The 22376-nt window shown below is 42.9% G+C and overlaps 1 protein-coding gene across 2 annotated transcripts in view; it reads left to right on the plus strand.

Annotated features, from left to right (window-relative positions):
• FAM91A1 (family with sequence similarity 91 member A1) overlaps positions 1–22376 on the plus strand; it is a 145736-nt gene that overhangs the window by 98917 nt on the left and 24443 nt on the right. The window contains exons 12-17 of one of the 2 annotated variants that reach the window (XM_082257935.1): positions 5557–5675; positions 7089–7201; positions 13919–14005; positions 14346–14469; positions 18568–18716; positions 19507–19641. In XM_082257935.1, the coding sequence (XP_082114061.1) occupies positions 5557–5675; positions 7089–7201; positions 13919–14005; positions 14346–14469; positions 18568–18716; positions 19507–19641 (727 nt within the window). The remainder of the gene's footprint in view (positions 1–5556; positions 5676–7088; positions 7202–13918; positions 14006–14345; positions 14470–18567; positions 18717–19506; positions 19642–22376) is intronic. The other variant, XM_082257936.1, reaches the window with a different exon arrangement.

Genomic DNA, 22376 nt, shown 5'->3' on the forward strand with positions numbered 1-22376 from the left:
TTCCAATATGTGCCAGTCACCAGCGCTTTCTCCGTTTTGCCATGGGAGAGGAGCATTATCAGTTTGTGGCGTTACCCTTTGGTCTTGCCTCCACTCCTCGAGTCTTCACAAAAGTGTTAGCCCCATTGCTACTGCGAGCAGAGTCTCTTACTGCTCTTGTGGGAAACCTGGAGATCACAATATGAACTCTGCGGGAGTTCGGCTGGATTCTGAATTTTCAGAAGTCTGCTCTGGTTCTGTCCACAAAGCTGGACTATCTTGGTCGGACTCTGGACTTAGCCAGAGTGCTCCTTCCTCTGGACAAACTCCAGAAACTGCAGGCTGCAATTCATCTTCTGCTGTCCAGCAGATGGGTTTCCCTCCGGACTTGCATGCGGGTACTGGTCCTGCTGGTGGCTACCTTTGAGGCGGTTTCATTTGCAAAGTTCCATGCAAGGTCCCTGCAAGGGAGATTCTGGCCAAATGGGACAAGAATCCGCAGTCTCTGGACAATCAGATTCGGCTGAGCCGGGGGAACGAAAGAGTCCCTGAAATGGTTGCTTCATTCTTCTGCACTGCGGCTGGGCAAATCCCTCCTCCCCTTGTATTGGACAGTGGTCACCAAGGTTGCCAGCCTGTCTGGCTGGGGAGGCGTGCTCGGCAAGCATTCTGCTCAGAGGACCTGAAAACTGGTAGAGTCCAGACTACTGATCAATGTCTTCGAACTCTGAGCGATCAGACTGTGCCTGGAACTTTGGACAGATCGTCTTCAGGTATGTCCAGTGTGCGTTCAATTGGACAATGCCATGTCCGTGGCTTATGTCAATCACCGGGGGGGGGGGGGCACAAGAAGTGTCCTGGTGGCTCTGGAGGTAGCTGGTATTCTAAGGTGGGCAGAATAGTTCGTTCCAGCCCTCTCCGCTGTACACTTTCCTGGGGTGGAAAACTGGCTGGCGGATTACCTCAGTCAGCAGGCATTGGACAAAGGGGAATGGTCCATTCATCCGGAGGCGTTTCATCAGTTGTCTCCAGTGGGGCATCACCGAAGTGGATCTGTTGGCGTCCCGGCACAACAGAAATGTGCAGATGTTTGTGGCTTGGTTGTGGGATCCTCTGGCGGACTACACAGATGCAATGGTGGGGTCAGTATCGTCTAATTTATGCTTTCCCTCCACTCAAGCTTCTGCCAAGATTTCTACGCAGGATCGAGGCAGAAGGGATACCGGTCATCTAAGTCCTTGGTCCTCAACCCTGGTCCTCGGGGCCCACTAACAGGCCAGGTTTGCAAGATAACTGAAATACATCCCAGGTGATATAATTTGCTGCTCAGTGATTGCAGTACTCTAGTCTGCATCTCCCCAAGGTAATACCTAAAATCTGGCCTGTTAGTGGGCCCTGAGGACTGGAGTTGAGGACCACTGAACTAAGTGGCCCCCGGATTGGTCTTGGCATGCCCATCTGGTGCGACTGGTGGCAGACGTTCCTTGGAAGGTTCCTCTCAGGAAGGATCTGCTTTCCCAAGGACCAATCTTCCTTTCTTGATTTACAGTCGCTGGCTTTGACGGCTTGGCTGTTGAACACCAGGTGCTGATGGATAGAGGTTTGTCTGAGTCGGTGGTTCCAATGCTTCTAGAAGCTAGGAAATCTACTTCTGGGAAGATCTACCATCGTAGGTGGAAGACGTACATTGCGTGGTGTGAGTCTGCTGGGGTTCATCCTCGCTCCTTTTCGGTGGCTCGGATCTTGACCTTCCTTCAATGGGGGGTTGAGCAGAAACTGGCCTTGGGTACTATCAAGGGTCAGGTGTTGGCCTTTGCGGTCTTCTTTCAACTGCCCTTGGCCACATACTCCCTGGTGCATACTTTTCTTCAGAGAGTTAAGCACTTGACCCCTCTAGTGCGGTCCCTGTTGCCGCCTTGGAACCTAAATTTGGTGCTCTCAGTCCTCCAGAAGACTCCTTTTGAGAATCTTCGGGAGATTCCCCTGCTTACGCTGTCCCAGAAGGTGATCTTTTTGGTGGCTTTCACCTCTGCATGCAGGGTGTCGGAATTGGCGAAGTTATCCTGTCTTTCACCTTACCTGGTGGTTCACAGTGATAGGGTGGTTCTTCGCCCCTGTCCATCGCTTCTTCCTCAGGTTGTTTCTAATTTTCATTTGAATGACGACATTGTGTTGCCTTCCCTGTGTTTCAGGCTAAAACATCCGAAGGAAATTGCTTTGCATGCCTTGGATGTGTTCTGGGCAATTAGGGTGTACCTGGCAGTTACGGAAGTCAGACTTACTATTTGTGCTCACAGGTGGGCCTCGTAAAGGGTTGTCCGCTTCCTCTGCGACTATTTCCAGATGGATCAGACAGATGGTGATTCAGGCCTATTCCATCAGGGGTCAGGTTCCTCCTTCCCCTGTCAAGGCACACTAGTCGGGCGCTCAGTGCCTCCTGGGTCTTCCATCATCAGGCTTCAGTGACGCAGGTTTGCAAGGTGGCCACCTTGTTGTTGGTGCACACAAAGTTCTATAAAGTGGATGATTTGGTCTCTGCAAATGCTTCCTTTGGCTGCAAAATTTTGCAGGCTGCTGTTTAGAGGACCTTTGAGGCTGTATTTTTCTTTTCAGGTGGGCTCCAGTTTTTTTGGTTGAGCTCCTTTTGCCTGGTTGGCTACTGTTTAGCCTTTGGACTTCTTTTCTGTTCCCACCCTTCATGTTTAACACTGCTTTGGGACATCCCAATGGTTAAGAAGATCAGGAGCTGTGTCTGTCAATGAATGAAAGAGAAAATGGGATTTTTGACTTACCGTAAAATGAATTTCTCTGATGTTCATTGACAGACACAGTACCCGCCCCTCTGTGGAGTTGTAATTCTTCTGATACTGCTTGTAACTAAATGGAGTACCTATAGCAGAGAGAGGGAGTATAGCCCCTGGGACTGCCCATAGGTGTAGCAAGACTTTTTTTTTGCCTAGTGTCCTACTCCTTTAGGGGTCAATATAACCCAATGGTTAAGAAGATCAGGAACTGTGTCCGTCAGTGAACATCAGAGAAATGGATTTTATGGTAAGTCAAAAATCCAATTTTTTTACTTTCTGCTATAAAACATATCCAAAAGAAAAAAATCTAATTTCTTCCAAAAATTAGACCAATATGTATTCTGCTACATATTTTTGGTAAAAAAAATCCCAATAAGCGTTTATTGATTGGTTTGTGCAAAAGTTATCACGTCTACAAACTTTGGGATATATACAAGAATTTGTATTTTTTTTTTTTTTGTATACTAGTAATGACGGAGATCAGTGACTTGTAGTGGAACTGCGATATTGCGGCAGACAATTGTACACTAACTGACACTTTTGACACTTTGTGGGAACCAGCGACACTAATACAGTGATCAGTGCTAACAATATGCACTGTCACTTTACTAATGACACTGGCTGGGAAGGGGTTTATCATCTAGGGCGATCAAAGATTAAATGTGTGCCTAACCAGTGTTTGTGTGCACTTTGCGCTGCTTTCACTAGGGGAAGATATCGATTCTAGTCCCTTTGCAGGGAAAGTTCTATATTGTTTACATATGCAGAGCTCCCTCCCGTGTCTCTCTTTGATGATCAGCGGGTGTGGGCGGATATCCGTTGGCCGGCACCTGCTGATCAGCTTCTGCTTTGAAACCCCCCCCCCCCCCCCAACTGCAGCAGAAGTGCAGAATCTCATATACAGGTGCATCTCATAAAATTTAAATATCGTCAAAAAGTTAATTTATTTCAGTAATTCAATTCAAAAAGTAAAACTCGTATATTTTATATAGATGTGTTACACACAGAGTGATAGATTTTAAGCATTTCTTTCTTTTAATTTTGATGATTAAGGCTTACGGCTAGTGACAACTCAAAATTCAGTATCTCTGGGAAATTAGAATATTACATAAGGCCAATAAAAAAAAAAAGGATTTTTAATACAGAAATGTTGCCTTACTGAAAAGTATATCCATGTACAGTGTAGTATGCTGTCAATACTCGGTCGGGGCTCATTTTGCGTGAATTACTGCATCAGTGTGGCATGGAGGCGATCAGCCTGTGCCACTGCTGAGGTGTTATGGAAGCCCAGGTTGCTTTGATAGTGGCCTTCATCTCGTCTGCATTGTTGGGTCTGGTTTCTCTCATCTTCCTCTTGACAATACCCCCCAGATTCTCTATGGAGTTTAGGTCAGGCGAGTTTTCTGGCCAATCGAGCACAGTGATACCATGATCAATAAACCAGGTATTGGTAGTTTTGGCAGTGTGGGTAGGTGCCAAGTTCTGCTGAAAAATGAAATCAGCAGCTCCACAAAGCTGGTCCGCAGAGGGAAGCATGAAGTGCTCTAGAATTTCCTGGTAGAGGGCTGCGCTGACTTTGGACTTGATAAAACACAGTGGACCAACACCAGCAGATGACATGGCTCCCCAAATCATCACTGACTGTGGAAACTTCACATTGGACCTCATGCAACTTGGATTATTATCCTCTCCACTCTTCCTCCAGACTCTGAGACCTTGATCTCCAAATGAGATATGAGATGAGATTTCTGAGATACTGATGTTTGGGTTTTCACTAGCTGTAAGCCATAATCATCAAAATTAAAAGAAAGAAATGCTTGAAATATATCACTCTGTGTGTAATGCATCTATATAAAATATATGAGTTTCACTTTTTGAATTTAATTACTTCAATTAACTTTTTAATAATAAAGTGGTAACGTACCCAACCAATCAGTATCAAGCACCACACCCCAAAGAGGGCATAAGGTATGTAGAGGAAAAACTGTACTTTACCGGTGCTTGATAACTCCACTCAGTATAAAGAAAAATTCATAATTCTATAAAATTGATTCCTTAATAATATCAGAAAAAGTTTAAAATTCAATACAAAACACATATAATTCATATTGCTTAATACAATTACAATAGAATATATAGAAAGATCACCCCCCTCAATAAAAGGGGCTCAGTCTCTCCCACAGATTCACTGCATATACAGTGTATCCATGTATGTGTCGGAGGGCTGAGCTTTTCCGACGCGTTTCGCCTGTATGGCTTCCTCAGGGGCTTCAGATGAGAGGGTTCACACAAAGGGGTGAAAAAAAGTTTTTGATGATATTCTAATTTTATGAGATGTACCTGTGTTTATATGTGTGTGAGATATATACAGTGTACAGTACATAGGTGATTCTACACAGAGCGACTGCCCTGTAGCAGTAAATCTGCTATGGTGCGGCCAGCAAGTGGTTATTTTGAACATTCAAGGCCTGTTATTAAACTAACATCATGGGGTTGATTTTTAAAGGCAAATAGACTGTGCACTTTGCAAGCACAGTTGCTCCAGAGCTTAGTAAATAAGGGGAAGCTCTGCTGACTTCCAGCATCCAAACATGTGGAAGAAAATTTTTTTTTTTTTCTTGCATTTTTCTTGCAAGAGAAGCTTCACCTCATTTACTAAGCTCTGGAGCAACTGCACTTGCAAATTGTAAAATCTATTAGATTTTAGTAAATACATCCTCAAGTCTGTTTTCATACAATCAAAACTACAGAGTGTGCAATTTATATTTCACAGAAGCACTTTAGACCCTCAGAAGATGCTTTTGTCCTGGGAGAGTACAGAGAACAAAAGCCCTGTACAAGATCTGGCATCTTCAGCCACAGATACGGATACCACCAGCCAGGAAGACCAAGGTAAGAAGGCCCATTGTTTATTACAGTGTACGAAAAGGAAAGGAATATAAGATATCATGTACAAACACATATGAGATGCAGAAATGTGTCACTGAGAACAACCAATCAGTTTCTTCCATAACTTTTTCTTGGAAAAAACAGATGTTTTTCTATCAGCACAGTTCATTTTTTTTGTTTTCATAACTGTGTAACAATCACAACTAACAAAATGCATCAAAATCGCACATAGGGCATTTGGGGAGCGTTTTTAAAGCATTATTAATGCTTATAAAAAGCCAGTCTAATGCCAATACTAAAATGCATGAACATAGAATGCATGTGTTTGAACTGTCCTTATCTGCTGATCTCTAATCTAGATACCACATTCAGGTCCTGGCCATTTACTTTTCTCTTCTGCTGTCAAAGTAATAAAGCTTGGCCAAGACTTTGATTGGGAAATGAAGTAGTAGCAGCTTATTGATGAAGTACAGCCTTATTAGTTTACAGTGACACCCCTCCCTTTCCTACTTTGAGCCTAATTTTACTGGATACTAGAGGAAGAGAATGCAAGACAAAATGTGTTACTGTTTAAAACTGAATGTTAAAGTGAATTATGCATAGAATACATGAAGGTTAAAAAATACCTTCAGTGTGCTGCTCCCCTATTACTCACCTGAGCCCCACCTTGATCCAGGCATATGCATGAGAGCCTCAGCTGTACTGGGGCTCTCTCTCTCATTGGCTGAGACCGTACGGAGAGCCTTTGGCTCCCACTGCTGTTAATCGCAGCCAGTGATTAAAGAGCGGGGGTGGGGCCGATATGTGGCTCTATGTCTCTTATGGACGCATAGAGCGTAGCTTGGGAGCGAGCACGCACCAGTGCCCTCATAGCAAGCGGCTTGCTATTGGGGGCACTGGTCAAGGGGGAGAAGATAGGAGCACCAGCGAGGACCCGAGAAGAGGAGGATCAGGGCTGCTCTGTGCAAAACTATTAAACAGTGCAGGTAACTATGACATGTTTGCCATTTAAAAAAAAAAAAACACTGAACCTTTAGAGCCGACACGACTTCGGGGGGCGACCTTTGACGTCGCGTGCACCGCTGTGCACCGCAACTTTGGCGCGACTTGCAGGGACTTCACATAATGGAAGTCTGTGTAAGTCGCTCCGAGGTCGCCCCAAAGTAGTACAGTAACCTTTTTCTAAGTTGGAGCGACTTGTGTTGCTCCTATTAGAACGGGTCCTGTGCTAATCAATGGACCGCGACTGACCGCGATTGGCAGGCTGACAAGTCACCTGACAAGTCGCGCTAATGTGAATGGGCTCTTTATATCCCTTTATTTTAAAACAAAGTTGTTGTTTTTTTACCTTCCCAGTTTTCTTCTGTTTTAATACTCTTTTTGATTTTTTTTTTATACCATTCTTTGTTGTGACAGCAGACACATCCAGTGTGAGCAGCCTGAACCTAACCAGCGGACACACCAAACGTATCGCCTTCCTTTTCGATTCAACTCTCACTGCCTTCCTGATGATGGGGAATCTGTCACCAGTAAGACATTTATTTCCCTTTATATGTGACTTCTATCTTCTCTCTGGACTGCAGACTCATCACAGAGAAAACTGAGATAACCGTCTCTTATTTATCATGAGTGATTTATTCCGTCAACACGGTTTTATCTCAAAAGTTTTTTCTTAAATTTCATAATTCCTATTGAAAATCAATTGCTTTTTTTTTTTTGTCTCGCTCGCATATTGCAAGATGTTGGTGACAAGAAATCCCCTCACTACAGCAACACAAAAAGAAGCTGTTTAACCCTTTTACTACTGCTATATGCCTTGTAACTGTGGTAGTGGGGGGTTTACACAGTGGGATTAATTTACTAAAATAGGAGAGTGAAAAATCGTGTGCAGCTGTGCATGATAGCCAATGAGCTTCTAACTTCAGCTTGTTTAATTAAGCTTTGACAATAAGCCCTCATTCATATTAGAGGCGGGTTTGAAATAGTGCAAGTTCAGCTGAACTCACATGATTTCAAACCCGCATTTCATTGCAATCTCAGGGACGATTTGAAAGACATCTGTGCGGATTTGCGCGACTTCGGGGGCAATTTCAATAGACATCTGTGCGGATTCATGTACATATGTCTTTTAAAATCCCCCCTGAAGTCGCCAAAGGTAGTGCAGGAACTACTTTTCGAAATCAGTGCGGTGTGGCACCAATTTAATTTTCAATATTTTTATTGAGTTTTCATGAAAAGAACAAAAGTCATAACAGTGCAGAATGTGCCATCAAGGCACGACCATACAAGTAAGAAGTGGTACAGCATCTTCAGAACATGAAATATAAAAATGTAAACAGTAGGATATTGACTAAAATCGTGGCATAAGTAGAGCCCCCAATCCTCCACACTGAAGGTCGGTTGGTCCGGGCCTCGCCCCACCCCCCCCCCCCCCCCCCCCCGGCGTCCCTATGGGAACTCACTGCCCCCCGGAAGGGAGGCGGACCCCCAACTGTGGCACCAATTTAAACGCTGCCGTTGCCGGCAATCGGATCCGATTTGGCATGCGATTTTACACGTCAATTCGCATGTCAAATCGGCCCGATGTGAACAGGGCTAAAAACTGGAAGCTGATTGGTCTCTATGCACAACTGCACCAGATTTTGCACGCTCCAGTTTTATTAAATCAACCCCAGTGTGTATGCTCCACAAGCTGAACGTCTTATTTCTAAATGAAAGCATTTCTATGGCTGTGCACCTGCCTGTTCCCCCCCCCCCCCCCCACAATGCTTCGCTGTCCAACCTGTATTCCTCGAACCCCTATGGGTTTCTCTGAGGGGAGAAAGACCAGCAAACATCCATTCACTGATCCCCCCACAACTTTTTTTTTTATTATTTCAATTTTATTGATGAAGATTTTATAACCGATAAACAACAACCTAGAAATAGAAAAAAAAAGTTGCCACTCAAAAAATATCAACATCAGTACATTTATTATTATTATACAAGATTTATATCTCAAGGATCAGAGATTGTACATCTCAAGGATCAGAACATTCAGGGGTATGTGAGATGATTACAGCCACACACACCTACACAGGTTGAACTAGATGGACTATTATCTTTATTCAACCTCACCTACTATGTAACTATGTAACTATATAGCGCCAACAGTTTGCGCAGCGCTTTACAATGTGGGGGAAGACAATACAGTTCCAGTACAATTCAATACAGGAGGAATCAGAGGGCCCTGCTCTTTAGAGCTTACAATCATTTAATACATTATCATCTATTTTCCAAAAATGTTCAAAAATATTCTAAAAGAATATATTTAGAAATTCTCTGAAGCAGAAAGTATATAAACAAACTTCTCTGAGACAGGCCACCCCCCTCTACTAAAAGCATACCCAAACTTTATTATGGATTGAAATTAAAATTAGAGTATGATGCATCAATCCATTTTCTTCTTCTTTTCAAACGTTTGAGAGATATTATGTTGAACATAAGTATATAGTTCAAACATTACATGTTTTATCCATTTCCCCAATCCAGTCCCCTAGGGTAGGAGGGTTGGGGGAAACCCAACGAGAGCCTATTAGCTTACATGCTATGAAAAGGGATCTCACAATAGCTTGAATTACGATCAGGCAGTGGCTATTATAATTTACATATCCTAGAAGGCATAGAAGAGGATCTGGAGTCAGCACAATGTCATATACAGAATTTAACAAATCCAGCACTTCCTGCCAATACTGAAAGAATGTTGAGCATCTTCAGAAGAGATGCATAAAGGAGCCAGAAGATTGTGCACAACTTGTGCATTTCAGAATTTTCTCTCCTGCCTATCCTATGCAGCAACTCTGGAGTATGATAAGCCCTATACAAAATAAAAAGTTTAGTTACTCTACTCTTTAAAGTGTTATTAAGCCCACAACAGTAAAATCAGTCTGTATATGCAATAAAGCATGCTTGTTATACTCACTGTGGAAGCTAAGGGGTTAATCCTCCGCATTGTGTAAAAAGGCAGTTTGATCTGGTCTTCTCTGACCCTCCCCTTCTTCCACAGTCCCCAATCCACCTGCTAATAGTACAGAGCCTTGGGGTCAACACTGCACATGCTCTGTTTGGTGTGTATTGATCTGGTGTGATCAGCACTGTTCAGACAGAGGATCAGGGGACCTGCAGCCTCATAGGACAGTCAGAGAAGAATGAAAACTCCTCCTACAAACTTTAACCAGACACTGATAGAAATCACCAGACTGCTATATACTGCTGATAAGAAAAGGTATTTAGCAGTTTATATTTACTAAAATAATTGCATTTCCATGTTCTTTGTACTGTGGGAAACCAGATATAGTGAATGCAGGGTCCTGGGTTTACTGACACTTTAAATGGGGAAAAAAGGGGGTGGTAGAGAAGCACCAAAGCCCAAAATAGTGTAGTATGCTGGTTTATTGTGGATGTAATACAAATGTATAAAGATGATACACTCACATGGTAAAGAACTTTACAGGCGTAGTAACATTTTAATACAACTTTAACGTTTGACATGTTGGGTATGTATTACCTTACCTTGCTTGCAACCTCATCTTTTAAAATTTTCATAAAAAATGGGTAATATATTGCATTTGTGTGACATAATGTTTACTTTATTGTCATTTCTTTTACTGAAATTTTGCGCTTGGTAAACCATTGCGCAATCTACCACAATTTTATTCTCCAGGCTCTCTGCTACCTGGAAGCTGCTATGGCTAACTTTCCCTTTCACTTCTTAAATAGGCCTTGTTATCAGAACGCCTATTTTCTTTTTTTTTTTTTTTTTGGCATTCAAATAATAGTGCTTTTTTTTTATAACAAACACTTCCTCCTCTGGGAAATGATTTTATCACATAATTCTGGGTGTGTCAGATTCACATCATCAGCTGTTGTACCCCCTTCATTCAGTCCTGTGGAGTGTTTGTACTCCGTTTAGCATGGTACATAGAAATAAGTGGAGAATGTACAGCTCATTCATCGGCCCAGCTCAGAATATTTTGATAAGCCGCTTTGTAGACAGTATATCTCTGGATAGGGGACAGGTGTGTATAAGACTTGCAGGGGGTGTGATGGCAACCCAGGGTACAATTATCCTTTAAGAAAGTGGTGCTGTACTTCACCCCATCACCATTGAAGGGCATTTTGCTCCCTTAACCACTTGCCAACCGCAATATGTATATATACAGTGGGTACGGAAAGTATTCAGACCCTCTTAAATTTTTCACTCTTTGTTATATTGCAGCCATTTGCTAAAATCATTTAAGTTCATTCTTCTTCCTCATGAATGTACACATAGCACCCCATACTGACAGAAAAACACAGAATTGTTGACATTGTTGCAGATTTATTAAAAAAGAAAAACTGAAATATCACATGGTCCTAAGTATTCAGACCCTTTGCTCAGTATTTAGTAGAAGCCCCCTTTTGATCTAATACAGCCAGGAGTCTTTTTGAGAAAGATGCAACAAGTCTTTCACACCTGGATTTGGGGATCCTCTGCCATTCCTCCTTGCAGATCCTCTCCAGTTCTGTCAGGTTGGATGGTAAACGTTGGTGGACAGCCATTTTTAGGTCTCTCCGGAGATGCTCAATTGGGTTTAAGTCAGGGCTCTGGCTGGGCCATTAAAGAACAGTCACGGTTGTTGTGAAGCCACTCCTTCGTTATTTTAGCTGTGTGCTTAGGGTCATTGTCTTGTTGGAAGGTAAACCTTCGGCCCAGTCTGAGGTCCAGAGCACTCTGGAGAAGGTTTTTGTCCAGGATATCCCTGTACTTGGCCGCATTCATGTTTCCCTCGATTGCAACCAGTCGTCCTGTCCCTGCAGCTGAAAAACACCCCCACAGCATGATGCTGCCACCACCATGCTTCACTGTTGGGACTGTATTGGACAGGTGATGAGCAGTGCCTGGTTTTCTCCACACATACCGCTTAGAATTAAGGCCAAAAAGTTCTATTTTGGTCTCATCAGACCAGAGAATCTTATTTCTCACCATCTTGGAGTCCTTCAGGTGTTTTTTAGCAAACTCCATGTGGGCTTTCATGTGTCTTACACTGAGGAGAGGCTTCCGTCGGGGCCACTCTGCCATAAAGCCCCGACTGGTGGAGGGCTGCAGTGATGGTTGACTTTCTACAACTTTCTCCCATCTCCTGACTGCATCTCTGGAGCTCAGCCACAGTGATCTTTGGGTTCTTCTTTACCTCTCTCACCAAGGCTCTTCTCCCCCGATAGCTCAGTTTGGCCGGACGGCCAGCTCTAGGAAGGGTTCTGGTCGTCCCAAACGTCTTCCATTTGAGGATTATAGAGGCCACTGTGCTCTTAGGAACCTTAAGTGCAGCAGAAATCTTTTTGTAACCTTGGCCAGATCTGTGCCTTGCCACAATTCTGTCTCTGAGCTCTTCAGGCAGTTCCTTTGACCTCATGATTCTCATTTGCTCTGACATGCATTGTGATCTGGAAGGTCTTATATAGACAGGTGTGTGACTTTCCTAATCAAGTCCAATCAGTATAATCAAACACAGCTGGACTCAAATGAAGGTGTAGAACCATCTCAAGGATGATCAGAAGAAAGTTAAATATATGAGTGTCACAGCAAAGGGTCTGAATACTTAGGACCATGTGATATTTCAGTTTTTCTTTTTTAATAAATCTGCAACAATGTCAACAATTCTGTGTTTTTCTGTCAGTATGGGGTGCTATGTGTACATTCATGAGGAAGAAGAATGAACCTAAATGATTTTAGCAAATGGCTGCAATATAACAAAGAGTGAAAAATTTAAGGGGGTCTGAATACTTTCCGTACCCACTGTACATTGTGGTTTACAAATGGTTTACCGGGATTATGGCTGAAGAGATCAGCCCTAACCTTGGTATCGTTTTTGGACAGCCCGCAGCTGGCTTTCTCAGTAAAGCAACCTGAGTGGCTCATGAGCTGCTGAAATGCTTTCAAAAGCGGCTGGGTTCCTCGGACTTACAGTTTCCACAGGTTCGCCCGAGACACGATCTGACAGTGCCGCCAGCTGGTCTCACAGGCAATCAAAGAGTAAATCCACTTTGAATGCCTTTGTGGCCTTGGAGGACCAGAGCGATGTCATGACGTCACTTCCGGTCCAGGCTGGGAGTAAACAATTTTTGTTTTTTTATCTTTTGCTTTTAACAGTAAAGAAGAGATTTGGGGTCTTTTTAAACCCAGATCTCTCCATAAAGTGGGACCTGTCATCCTTATTTCAATTACAAAAATGTTTTACATTCCTTGTAATTGGAATAAAAGTAATAAAAAAAAAAAATAATAAAAGGACAGTGTAAAAATAAAAAGTAAAATAAATTAGAAAAAACAAAATTTAGACCCCCCCCCCCCCATCCCTCCGTGCTTGCGCACAGAAGCAAACATATATGTAAGCCGCGCACGCATATGTAAACGGTATTCGCACCACACATGTGAGGTATCACCGCAAATGTTAGAGCGAGAGCAATAATTCTAGCACTAGACATCCTGTTTAATTCTAAACAGGTAACCTGTAAAGGCGTTTAGAGCATCACCTATGGAGATTTTTAGGTACTGTAGTTTGTCCCCATTCCACCAGCATGCCCAATTTTAAAGCGTGTCATGTTAAGCATCTATTTACTCATCGTAACATTATCTTTCATATTCTACAAAAAATGTGGGGGGTTTTCTTCATATTAATTAAAGTGTATGTTTTCCAAAAAAAAATAGTGTTTGCAAAAGTGCTGCACAAATACCTTGTGACAAAAAAAATTGCAACAATCGCCATTTTATTCCCTGGGACAGTGATGGTGAACCTTGGCACCCCAGATGTTTTGGAACTACATTTTCCATGATGCTCATGCACTCTGCAGTGTAGGTGAACATCATGGGAAATGTAGTTCCAAAACATCTGGGGTGCCAAGGTTCACCATCACTGCCCTAGGACCTCTGCAAAAAAAAAAAAAATGTTATGTTTGGAGTGGTTAGTATAGTGGTTAATTTACAGTAACTTTGTTGCTTCTTTGTTTTTTCACATCTCTTCCTCTTAAAGCTCCCCAAATTGGAAAATGGTTCTGTATTTTAGGTGGTACAAGTTGGCTGTATAACTTGTCAGCTTTGTAGAAACCTAATACACTGGCAGTAGAAATTAACCCATTCTGTAACCTTTAGCAACTTTCTAGCAGCTGGAGAATGGAATAATTTGCTGTACCCAGCGTGTCATTGTTACTCGTTTGTTTCTGTGTACTAGAACCTGAAGAGCCATGCGGTGACCATGTTTGAAGTGGGCAAACTATCAGACGAGTCTTTGGACAGTTTCTTAGTAGAACTTGAAAAGGTAAGAAATGGACAGTCTGATCTAGCACAGCATTAATGGTGAATCTAAATTGTTTTTTTCTCTTTCAACTCTAAAATCTTTGTGGTCAAAGTGATTGGAAAGAAAGCGCAGCCTCTGCCCATATCCACAAGGTTTTTTTTTTTTATTTCAGCTTTTATTTTTCCAGTGTTAAAATTAAATTAAATAAAAATTGCACCTTCTATGTGTAGCAGGAAACCTTCAGTGTTCTGGTCATTTGTGCCACCGTACACGACTAGATTTGCAACTGTAAAATGTGCTGATGGTGAGCATGTAAAATTATTTTTTGATGATGGGAACATCATGTCATTGTTTGGCCTAGGTACAAAGCACAGGAGAAGGAGAAGCTCAGAGGTACTTTGATCACGCTCTCACCCTCCGGAACACCATCCTCTTCCTGCGGCACAACAAGGAACTTCTTGCACAACCTGACCAAGCTGCTGCGGGTACAGAGATCTTTAAAGATAAGCCAGGGATCACTGCTGCAATCAAATCCAGGCTCATAGATGACTGAATTTCCTTTCCTTCCACAACGGGTGGAAGGAAAGAAAAATCGCTCAATTCCCATATACACACAGTCAGTGTTTATGGGAGAATGCCTCCTGCAGTGGTATTGTGTTCTGCCAAAGGATGGGGTGCCTTCCTGGCTAGCAGAATACAATAACTACTACTAGCGGCTATATAAATCCAACAGGCTGGTTGTACCCAAGTTGATAAATGGATCAACTTTTGTGCAATCAGCCTGTCCATACATGGCTCAAATCTCGGCTGCTCCCTGCTGAACCGGCTGAATTTCAATCCATGTATGGCCGGCTTAAGCCTCTACAGAATCTGGGGTGCAGTTCCCATTCATTTACCACAAACATTAAAACATGTAAGTTATTGAACTCTAGAATTACAGTTGGGAAAATAATTATTTGATCCCCCTTGTAAGTTTGCCCACTACCAAAGAAATGAAGGGTCTATAATTGTTATCATAGGTGTATTTTAAATGATAGAGACGGAATATCGACCATAAATCCAGAAAAAAACACTATACAAATGTTATAAATTGAGTTGCAGTTCAGTGAGTAAAATAAGTATTTGATCCCCTACCAATTAACAATAATTCTGGCTCCCACAGACTGGCTACAGTATGTGCTTATTTGGTATACAGATTAGTCCTGTCAGTTTAAAGTAATTGTAAAGTCTCTCTTAATGCATTATTTGTTTATCTTAGACCCTGTTCAGACTGCGGCGACACGACTTGGTGGGGCGACCTGTGAAGTCGCGGTGCACAGTGTGCACCGCGACCTCAGCGCGACTTGCACGGACTTCATATAATTGAAGTCAATGCAAGTCGCCTCCAGGTCGCCCCAAAGTAGTACAGGACCCTTTTTCTAAGTCGGAGCGACTTGTGTCGCTCCTATTAGAACGGGTCCTGTAGTATTCAATGGCGGGCGGGCGACCGACCGCGACTTGTCAGGCGACCAAGTCGCCTGACACGTTGCGCTAGTGTGAATGGAGTCTTAATGCATTATTTGCATTAAGATAAAAACCTTCTGACTTTACAACTCCTTTAAGAATTTGCTTCCTAACGACAAAACGACAACTCGTTATGTGTATAAAATACACCTGTCCACAGAATCTCTTTCTTCCATTTAAACCTCACCATCATGAGCAACACCAAAGAACTGTCAAAGGATGTCAGGGACAAGATTGTAGATCTTCACAAGGCTGGAATGGGCTACAAGACCATCAGCAAAAAGCTTGGTGAAAAGGAGACAACTATTGGAGCGATTATTGGTAAATGGAAGAAATACAAAAAAAAAAAAAAAAACATCAATCGCCCTCGGTCTGGAGCTCCATGCAAGATTTCACCTCATGGGGTAAAGATGATCATGAGAAAAGTGAGGGAGGTCTGACGAAGGAGCTGAGCTCCGAAACATGTAACCGCCCACCACCCGCTCTATTGGACACCGGCCGATGCGTCCACACCCTGTCTTCGGGAAATCTCATGCCGACCAGGCTGAGACACAGACGAAAGGACGCATCTACAGGAAGCGGATCAGCATTATCTTTTTCACTTTCAGAGCAGCTTCTCCTCTCCAGTGCTGCCGAAGTGCAGTGTCTCACCTAAAGCCTGCTGTATTCCACGGAAGCGCCCATACAACAAACCCTTGTTCAGCCCAGAACTACACAGGAGGAGTTTGTGAATTATCTCAAGGCAGTTGGGACCACAGTCACCAAATAAACCATTGGTAACCCAATACGCTGCCATGGATTGAAATCCTGCAGCGCCCACAAGGTCCCCCTCCTCAAGAAGGCACATGTACAGGTCCATCTAAAGTCTGCCAACGAACATCTAAATGATTCAGAGAAGGATTGGGAGAAAGTGCTGTGGTTAAATGAGACCAAAATTGAATTCTTTGGCATTAACTCGGCTCGCTGTGTTTGGAGGAAATAAAATGCTGACTATGACCCTAAGAACACCATCCCTACAGTCAAGCATGGATGTGGAAACATCATGCCTTGGGGCTGTTTCTCTGCTAAAGGTACAGTCTGACTTTGCTGCATTGAGGGGCCAATGGGCAGGGCCATGTATTGCAAAATCTTGAATGAGAACCTTCTTCCCTCTGTAGATGGGTCGTGGATGGGTCTTGCAGCATGACAGTGACCCAAAACATACCGCCAAGGCAACAAAGAACTGGTTTAGAAAAAAGAGAACCGCATAAAGGTCATAGATTGGCCTAGCCAGTCTCCTTAATCCTATAGAAAATTTCTAGAGGGAGCTGAAACTTCGAGTTGCCAAGCGACAGACAAGAAACCTTATGGATTTAGAGAAGATCTGTAAAGAAGAGTGGACCAAAATTCCTCCTGAGATGTGTGCAAACCTGGCAACCAACTACAAGAAACATCTTAACTTTGTGCTTTCCAACAAGGGTTTCTCCACCAAGTGCTAAGTCATGTTTTGCTTGGGGATCAAATACTTATTTTACTCATTGATCTGCAACTCCATTTATAACATTTTTATCATGAGTGTTTTCTGGATTTTTGGTTGATATTCTGTCTCTATCACTTAAAATGCACCTATGATAAAAATGATAGGCCATTTGTTTCTTTGTAAGTGGGCAAACTTACAAAATCTGCAGGGGATCAAATACTTATTTTCCCCACTGTATTGTTCTTCTTTTAAACTTTATTTGAAAGACAGCATGCAGAAACAGAACTATTACAATCTTACGCTTTTTATGCTACACAAGGATTAATCCTAGCTTTCTCTTTGTACATGTTGTCCTTCCAAAAAAAAAGTCTGAATAAAGAGCAGCAAAATCATTGTTCCCACACTATCCTGCAATAGACTATGGTGGTATACTAACTTCTTTGGTGCCCTGTCTTTCTTGACGTGTTGAATACCTCTGGCTCCTTCCTCAGACCCATACAGTACATTCCTGCCAAGTCTTTTAGTGATGCAGTCCAGTGAAGTATTTCCACGCACACACATTCTTTGAAATGGCCATATGGTAATTGGGTGCTGCAGTGACCACAGGCTGGGAACTGGGTAAAGGGATATGTCACCAGCACATTAAGTTTTTCTCAAATACCATCTAGAAGTTTATTGAAGCAATCCTGCCTAAGGAAGGGACCCTGCATGGCCTCAAAATATCGCTACTCTATGCTTCTGATGTGATTTACACAAATGTGTTTACACATGCTGACTGTTTGGTTTTGTAATGAATGTGATTGGGTGGCCGTACAGCTGCCGTGTTTCCCAGGCTCCACTATCTGAAGTGTGGGCCTGGGACCTACGTGTGGTGAATGGAGGAAAGGGAGACTATAGAACATCAGTTCGCTGATCTCCCCTAGCTAGAATGAACCCAAAGGCGAAATGTTTCTACTGGTTTCATTGGTCACTTTCCATGGCTCTTTCAGCCAGGGAAGAACCTTTTGGAGCACAGGAGAGACATCATGAGTCTAATAGACCCTTGATTTCTTATTAAGAGAACCTGTCTTAGAAATAATATATCACATAGGAGACCTTTTACGTAAAGGAACAAAAAAAAAAAAAATACCCGAGCACCTAAATTGCATCCCCCCCCCCCCCCCCCAATAAAAAATATATTTTTGTTGCCCTATCTCCATGTACATGCATACCTGAATGTAATCGTAACCATTAGGGATACCTTCTTATGAAAATGTTGCTTGTGATACACATTACACATGCCTCACTTGCAGGAGCAGGACCAAAAATTCTAGGGCCATTATTCACTCTAAGTGGATGACTTGTAGGTATTTTTAAAGCATCTAATATGTAAAATCTAGGAAAAACAAAGTTTGTCGCCTTTGCGGGCATGCGCAAATTTAAAGCTTGACATCTATTTACTTGACACAACCTCATCTTTTAGAATTTACTGAAATCGGGGTAATATGTTGCGTTTAGTGTATTTTTCTGCTGAAATTTTGCATATGATAGCAGCCAATGAGATGAATGGTGATCTTCAGTGACCGCTAGTAGTTAGATTTCAGTTTTGGATAATGGCAACAATCTTCTGTTGTGTAAACAGGTCTACAACTGGACCTTTTGCGATGTGAAAGCCTTTTGGGCCTGGACCCAGCAACCTGCAGCCGAGTATTAAATAAGAACTATTCTCTTCTGGTGTCTATGGCACCTCTCACCAACGAGATACGGCCCATCAGCAGCTGCACTCCACAGGTAAAATTGTTCCATTAAAGGCCAAGTCCGCCTTTTACAAAAAAAATAATAAATTATATATATATATATTTGTAGGAAAAAATGTGCAATTATTCTTTTTTGCAAATCAGCCTGCAAAGCATTGCAGCCATGATCATTCGCTGTTGTGGCAGATGGGGCTTGTAGTTCATTCATTCATAGATCTCTGTGAATGAATCGTTCAGCTGTGAGAGACAAATGTAAAAAGTGACAGAAGCTACGGGAAAAAGAACCCCTGCATGCTGTCCCTTGGGTGGGGGAGCCCAGTTGCACCATGTTATGTTACACTCTAACATGGTATTGGCCTTTAACCCTGTGAAGTACACAGGGAAGAGCAACTCTTCAGAAAATGTCATTGTCTTTTAAATATGTTTTGGGTTTCTCTAGGAGAGGTTAAGCGCTCTAAAATTGTTAAGGTGGATTTAGCAGCCCCCTGTTATATGTCCATGTTAGAACATGTGGAGAGGGACATAGTAAAGGGGATAGGTGGAGGTGCTAGAGCAGTGATGGCAAACCTTGGTACCCCAGATGTTTTGGAACTACATTTCCCATGATGCTCATGCACTCTGCGGTGTAGTTGAGTATCATGGGAAATGTAGTTCCAAAACATCTGGGGTGCCAAGGTTTGCCATCACTGTGCTAGAGTAAGGCCTGGCAATGCTGGTTGGGATTTCAGAGCAAAGGCACTGTATGTTTGTGTGTGTATGTGTATATATATTATTTGCATTAATTCCCGGGCAAAATGTAAGTGTGTTTTTTTTCTGTTTCATAGCACATCGGTCCAGCCATCCCAGAAGTGAGTTCCATATGGTTCAAACTCTACATTTATCACATTTCTGGATATGGACCACCATCCCTCTTGCTGTCAAAGGGAACCAGACTCCGGAAATTGCCTGATGCTTTCCTAGTAAGTGCTGCGATTTCCAGGTACAGGTTTTGCTGTCGCATTACAATTAATATTCAATCTTCATTTTTTACAATAACCTAATGCTGAAGTAGTTTGGAGCACTAGAAACGTATTGCTGCATTATCTCCACACAGGACTGCTTGATATCACCACAGAGTTACCAAGAGGGGTAGGATGATATGAGTATACAGCAGAATCAAGGCAAAGCTTAGTATAGCGGTTAGGTTGATTTACTTATTTTTCACATTCTGCTATATAACATTCTCAAAAAAAAATAAAAAATTAAAAATCAAAATTTTTAAACATTTTAGGCCAATTTGTTTTCTGCTACATATTTTTGGTAAAAAATCGCAATAAGCATATTTTGATTGGTTTGCGCAAAAGTTATCTGCGACATTGCGGCGGACAGATCAGACCCCTAACTGACATTTTTGACACTTTTGGGGGGACCAGTGACATCACTACAGTAATCAGAGCTAAAAGTTACTGTATTAATGACATTGGCAGGGAAGGGGTTAACATTGCTGGTGATCAGGGGGTTAAATGTGAGCATATGGGAGTGATTCTAACTGTGGGGGCGTGGCTTCTGAAATTATCATAGAGACCTGTGATCCTATATAGAAGGATCACAGGGGCTCTATGATCATTCCAGGGAGAAGGACGGTCGGCTGTGTTTACAACAGCTGACCGTTCTTCTCTCTCAGCGGGGAACGATTGCGGGTGTCAGGCGGCAATCGGAGCCGCCTGAACCGTGCATCGGCTTCCCCACTTCCGAGTGGGGGCAGAAGCGTGCTACCGGCGGCGCGCTCTCGCCCCCTAGCTGCCTGCTCGCGGGCGACGTAGACCTACGTCGATTTGCGCAGCAGAGCCACATTGCCGCAGTAAATAGGCGGCGGCCAGTCGGGAACCAGTTAACATTGTACCGGTATGTAAAGTGCGCTGTTTTATGTGTATGAAGTCCAAAAATAAATTGTGATACAGCTTTAATGAAATGCATAGAAATTAAAGGCCAAGCTCCAGGCAAGCAGCTACATGCAGTGATGAAATGCACATATTACTCTCCAAAGGATTTGTATTTGAGATTTGCACAGCTCTGCCACATAACACAGGCCTGTCTGTCAGGGAGGGGGATCTGACTTTTCTCCGCTGCAATTAGCAATACCAAGAAGTCCTTTCCCTCCACCAGCTTGGGATTGGACAGTAAAAGACAGGCTAATGAGCCCATCTCTGCCACTCTTCTCTCCTATCAGCATGCTCCTGGCACTGCAGCACAACTGATTGTCTTCTTGTGCCACCTCTCCCTCCCGTATTCTGAGCTCTGCTATACAGGGACTGCAGAAAGCTACCAAGATACCAAATCAAATGCAGATACCTACACTGTTTGCATTTTTAGCCCTACTCCCATTTTTCTGTTTTCATGCAGCAAAAAGCATGCACTTTGCTGCATGAAACTGCCTTACAAGTATACATTTCTATTAGTCTGGTTCACATTTATAAGTTAAGGTTTAAAGGAAAGACAAAAGGCCCATTCACACCTTTCATGTGTGTAACTAGGCATTCTGCAATGCAAACCAAACAGTGTGAATCCAGTTTTTATGCGGTATTAAACCCAAAACTAAAAATACAGAAAAAACACATGAAACAAATGTTATAAATTGAGTTGCAGTTCAGTGAGTAAAATAAGTTTTGGATCCCCTACCAACCAACAATATTTCTGGCTCCCACGGACTCGCTACAGTATGTGCTCATGTGGTAGGCAGATTAGTCCTGTCAATTTAAGAAGGTGCTCCTAACGCCAACTCATTATGTGTGTAAAAGACACCTGTCCACAGAATCTTTCTTCCATTCAAACCTCACCATCATGGGCAAGACCAAAGAGCTGTCAAAGGACATCAGGGACGAGATTGTAGACCTGAACAAGACTGGAATGGGCTACAAGACCATCAGCAAGAAGCTTTGTGAGAAGGAGCCAATTGTTGGAATGATTATTCGTAAATGTAAGAAATACAAAATAACCATCAATTGCCCTTGGTCTGGAGCTCCATACAACATTTTGCCTCATGGGGTAAGGATGATGATGAGAAAAGAGAGGGATCAGCCCAGAATTAAATGGGAGGAGCTTGTGAATGATCTCAAGGCAGTTGGGACCGCAGTCACCAAACAAACCTTTTGTAACCCAATACGCTGCCATGGATTGAAGTCCTGCAGCGCCCACAAAGTCCCCCTCCTCAAGAAGGCATTTATACATGCTCCTCTGAAGTTTGCCAATGAACATCTAAATGATTCAGAGAAAGATTCGGGAGAAAGTGCTGTGGTCATATGAGACCAAACTTGAGCTCTTTGGCATAAACTCAACTCGCCGTGTTTGGAGGAAGAGAAATGCTGACCATCACTCTAAGGACACCATCCCTACAGTCAAGCATGGAGGTGGAAAAATTTTGCTTTGGGGCAGTTTCTCTGCTAAAGGTACACAGGCCGACTTTGCCGCATTGAGGGGCCAATGAACAGGGCCATGTATTGTAAAATCTTGGATGAGAACCTTTTTCCCTCAGCCAGAACACTGAAGATGCGTTGTGGATGGGTATTTTAGCATAACAATGACCCAAAACATACCACCAAGGCAACAAAGGAGTGGCTTAAGAAGAGCAAATTAAGGTCATGGAGTGGCCTAGTCAGTCTCCAGACCCTAATCCTTCAGAAAATGTATGAAGGGAGCTGAAACTTTGAGTTGACAA

Source organism: Pelophylax lessonae, assembly GCF_965119305.1.
Source record: "Pelophylax lessonae genome assembly, chromosome: 5".
NCBI classification, from domain to species: Eukaryota; Metazoa; Chordata; class Amphibia; order Anura; family Ranidae; genus Pelophylax; species Pelophylax lessonae.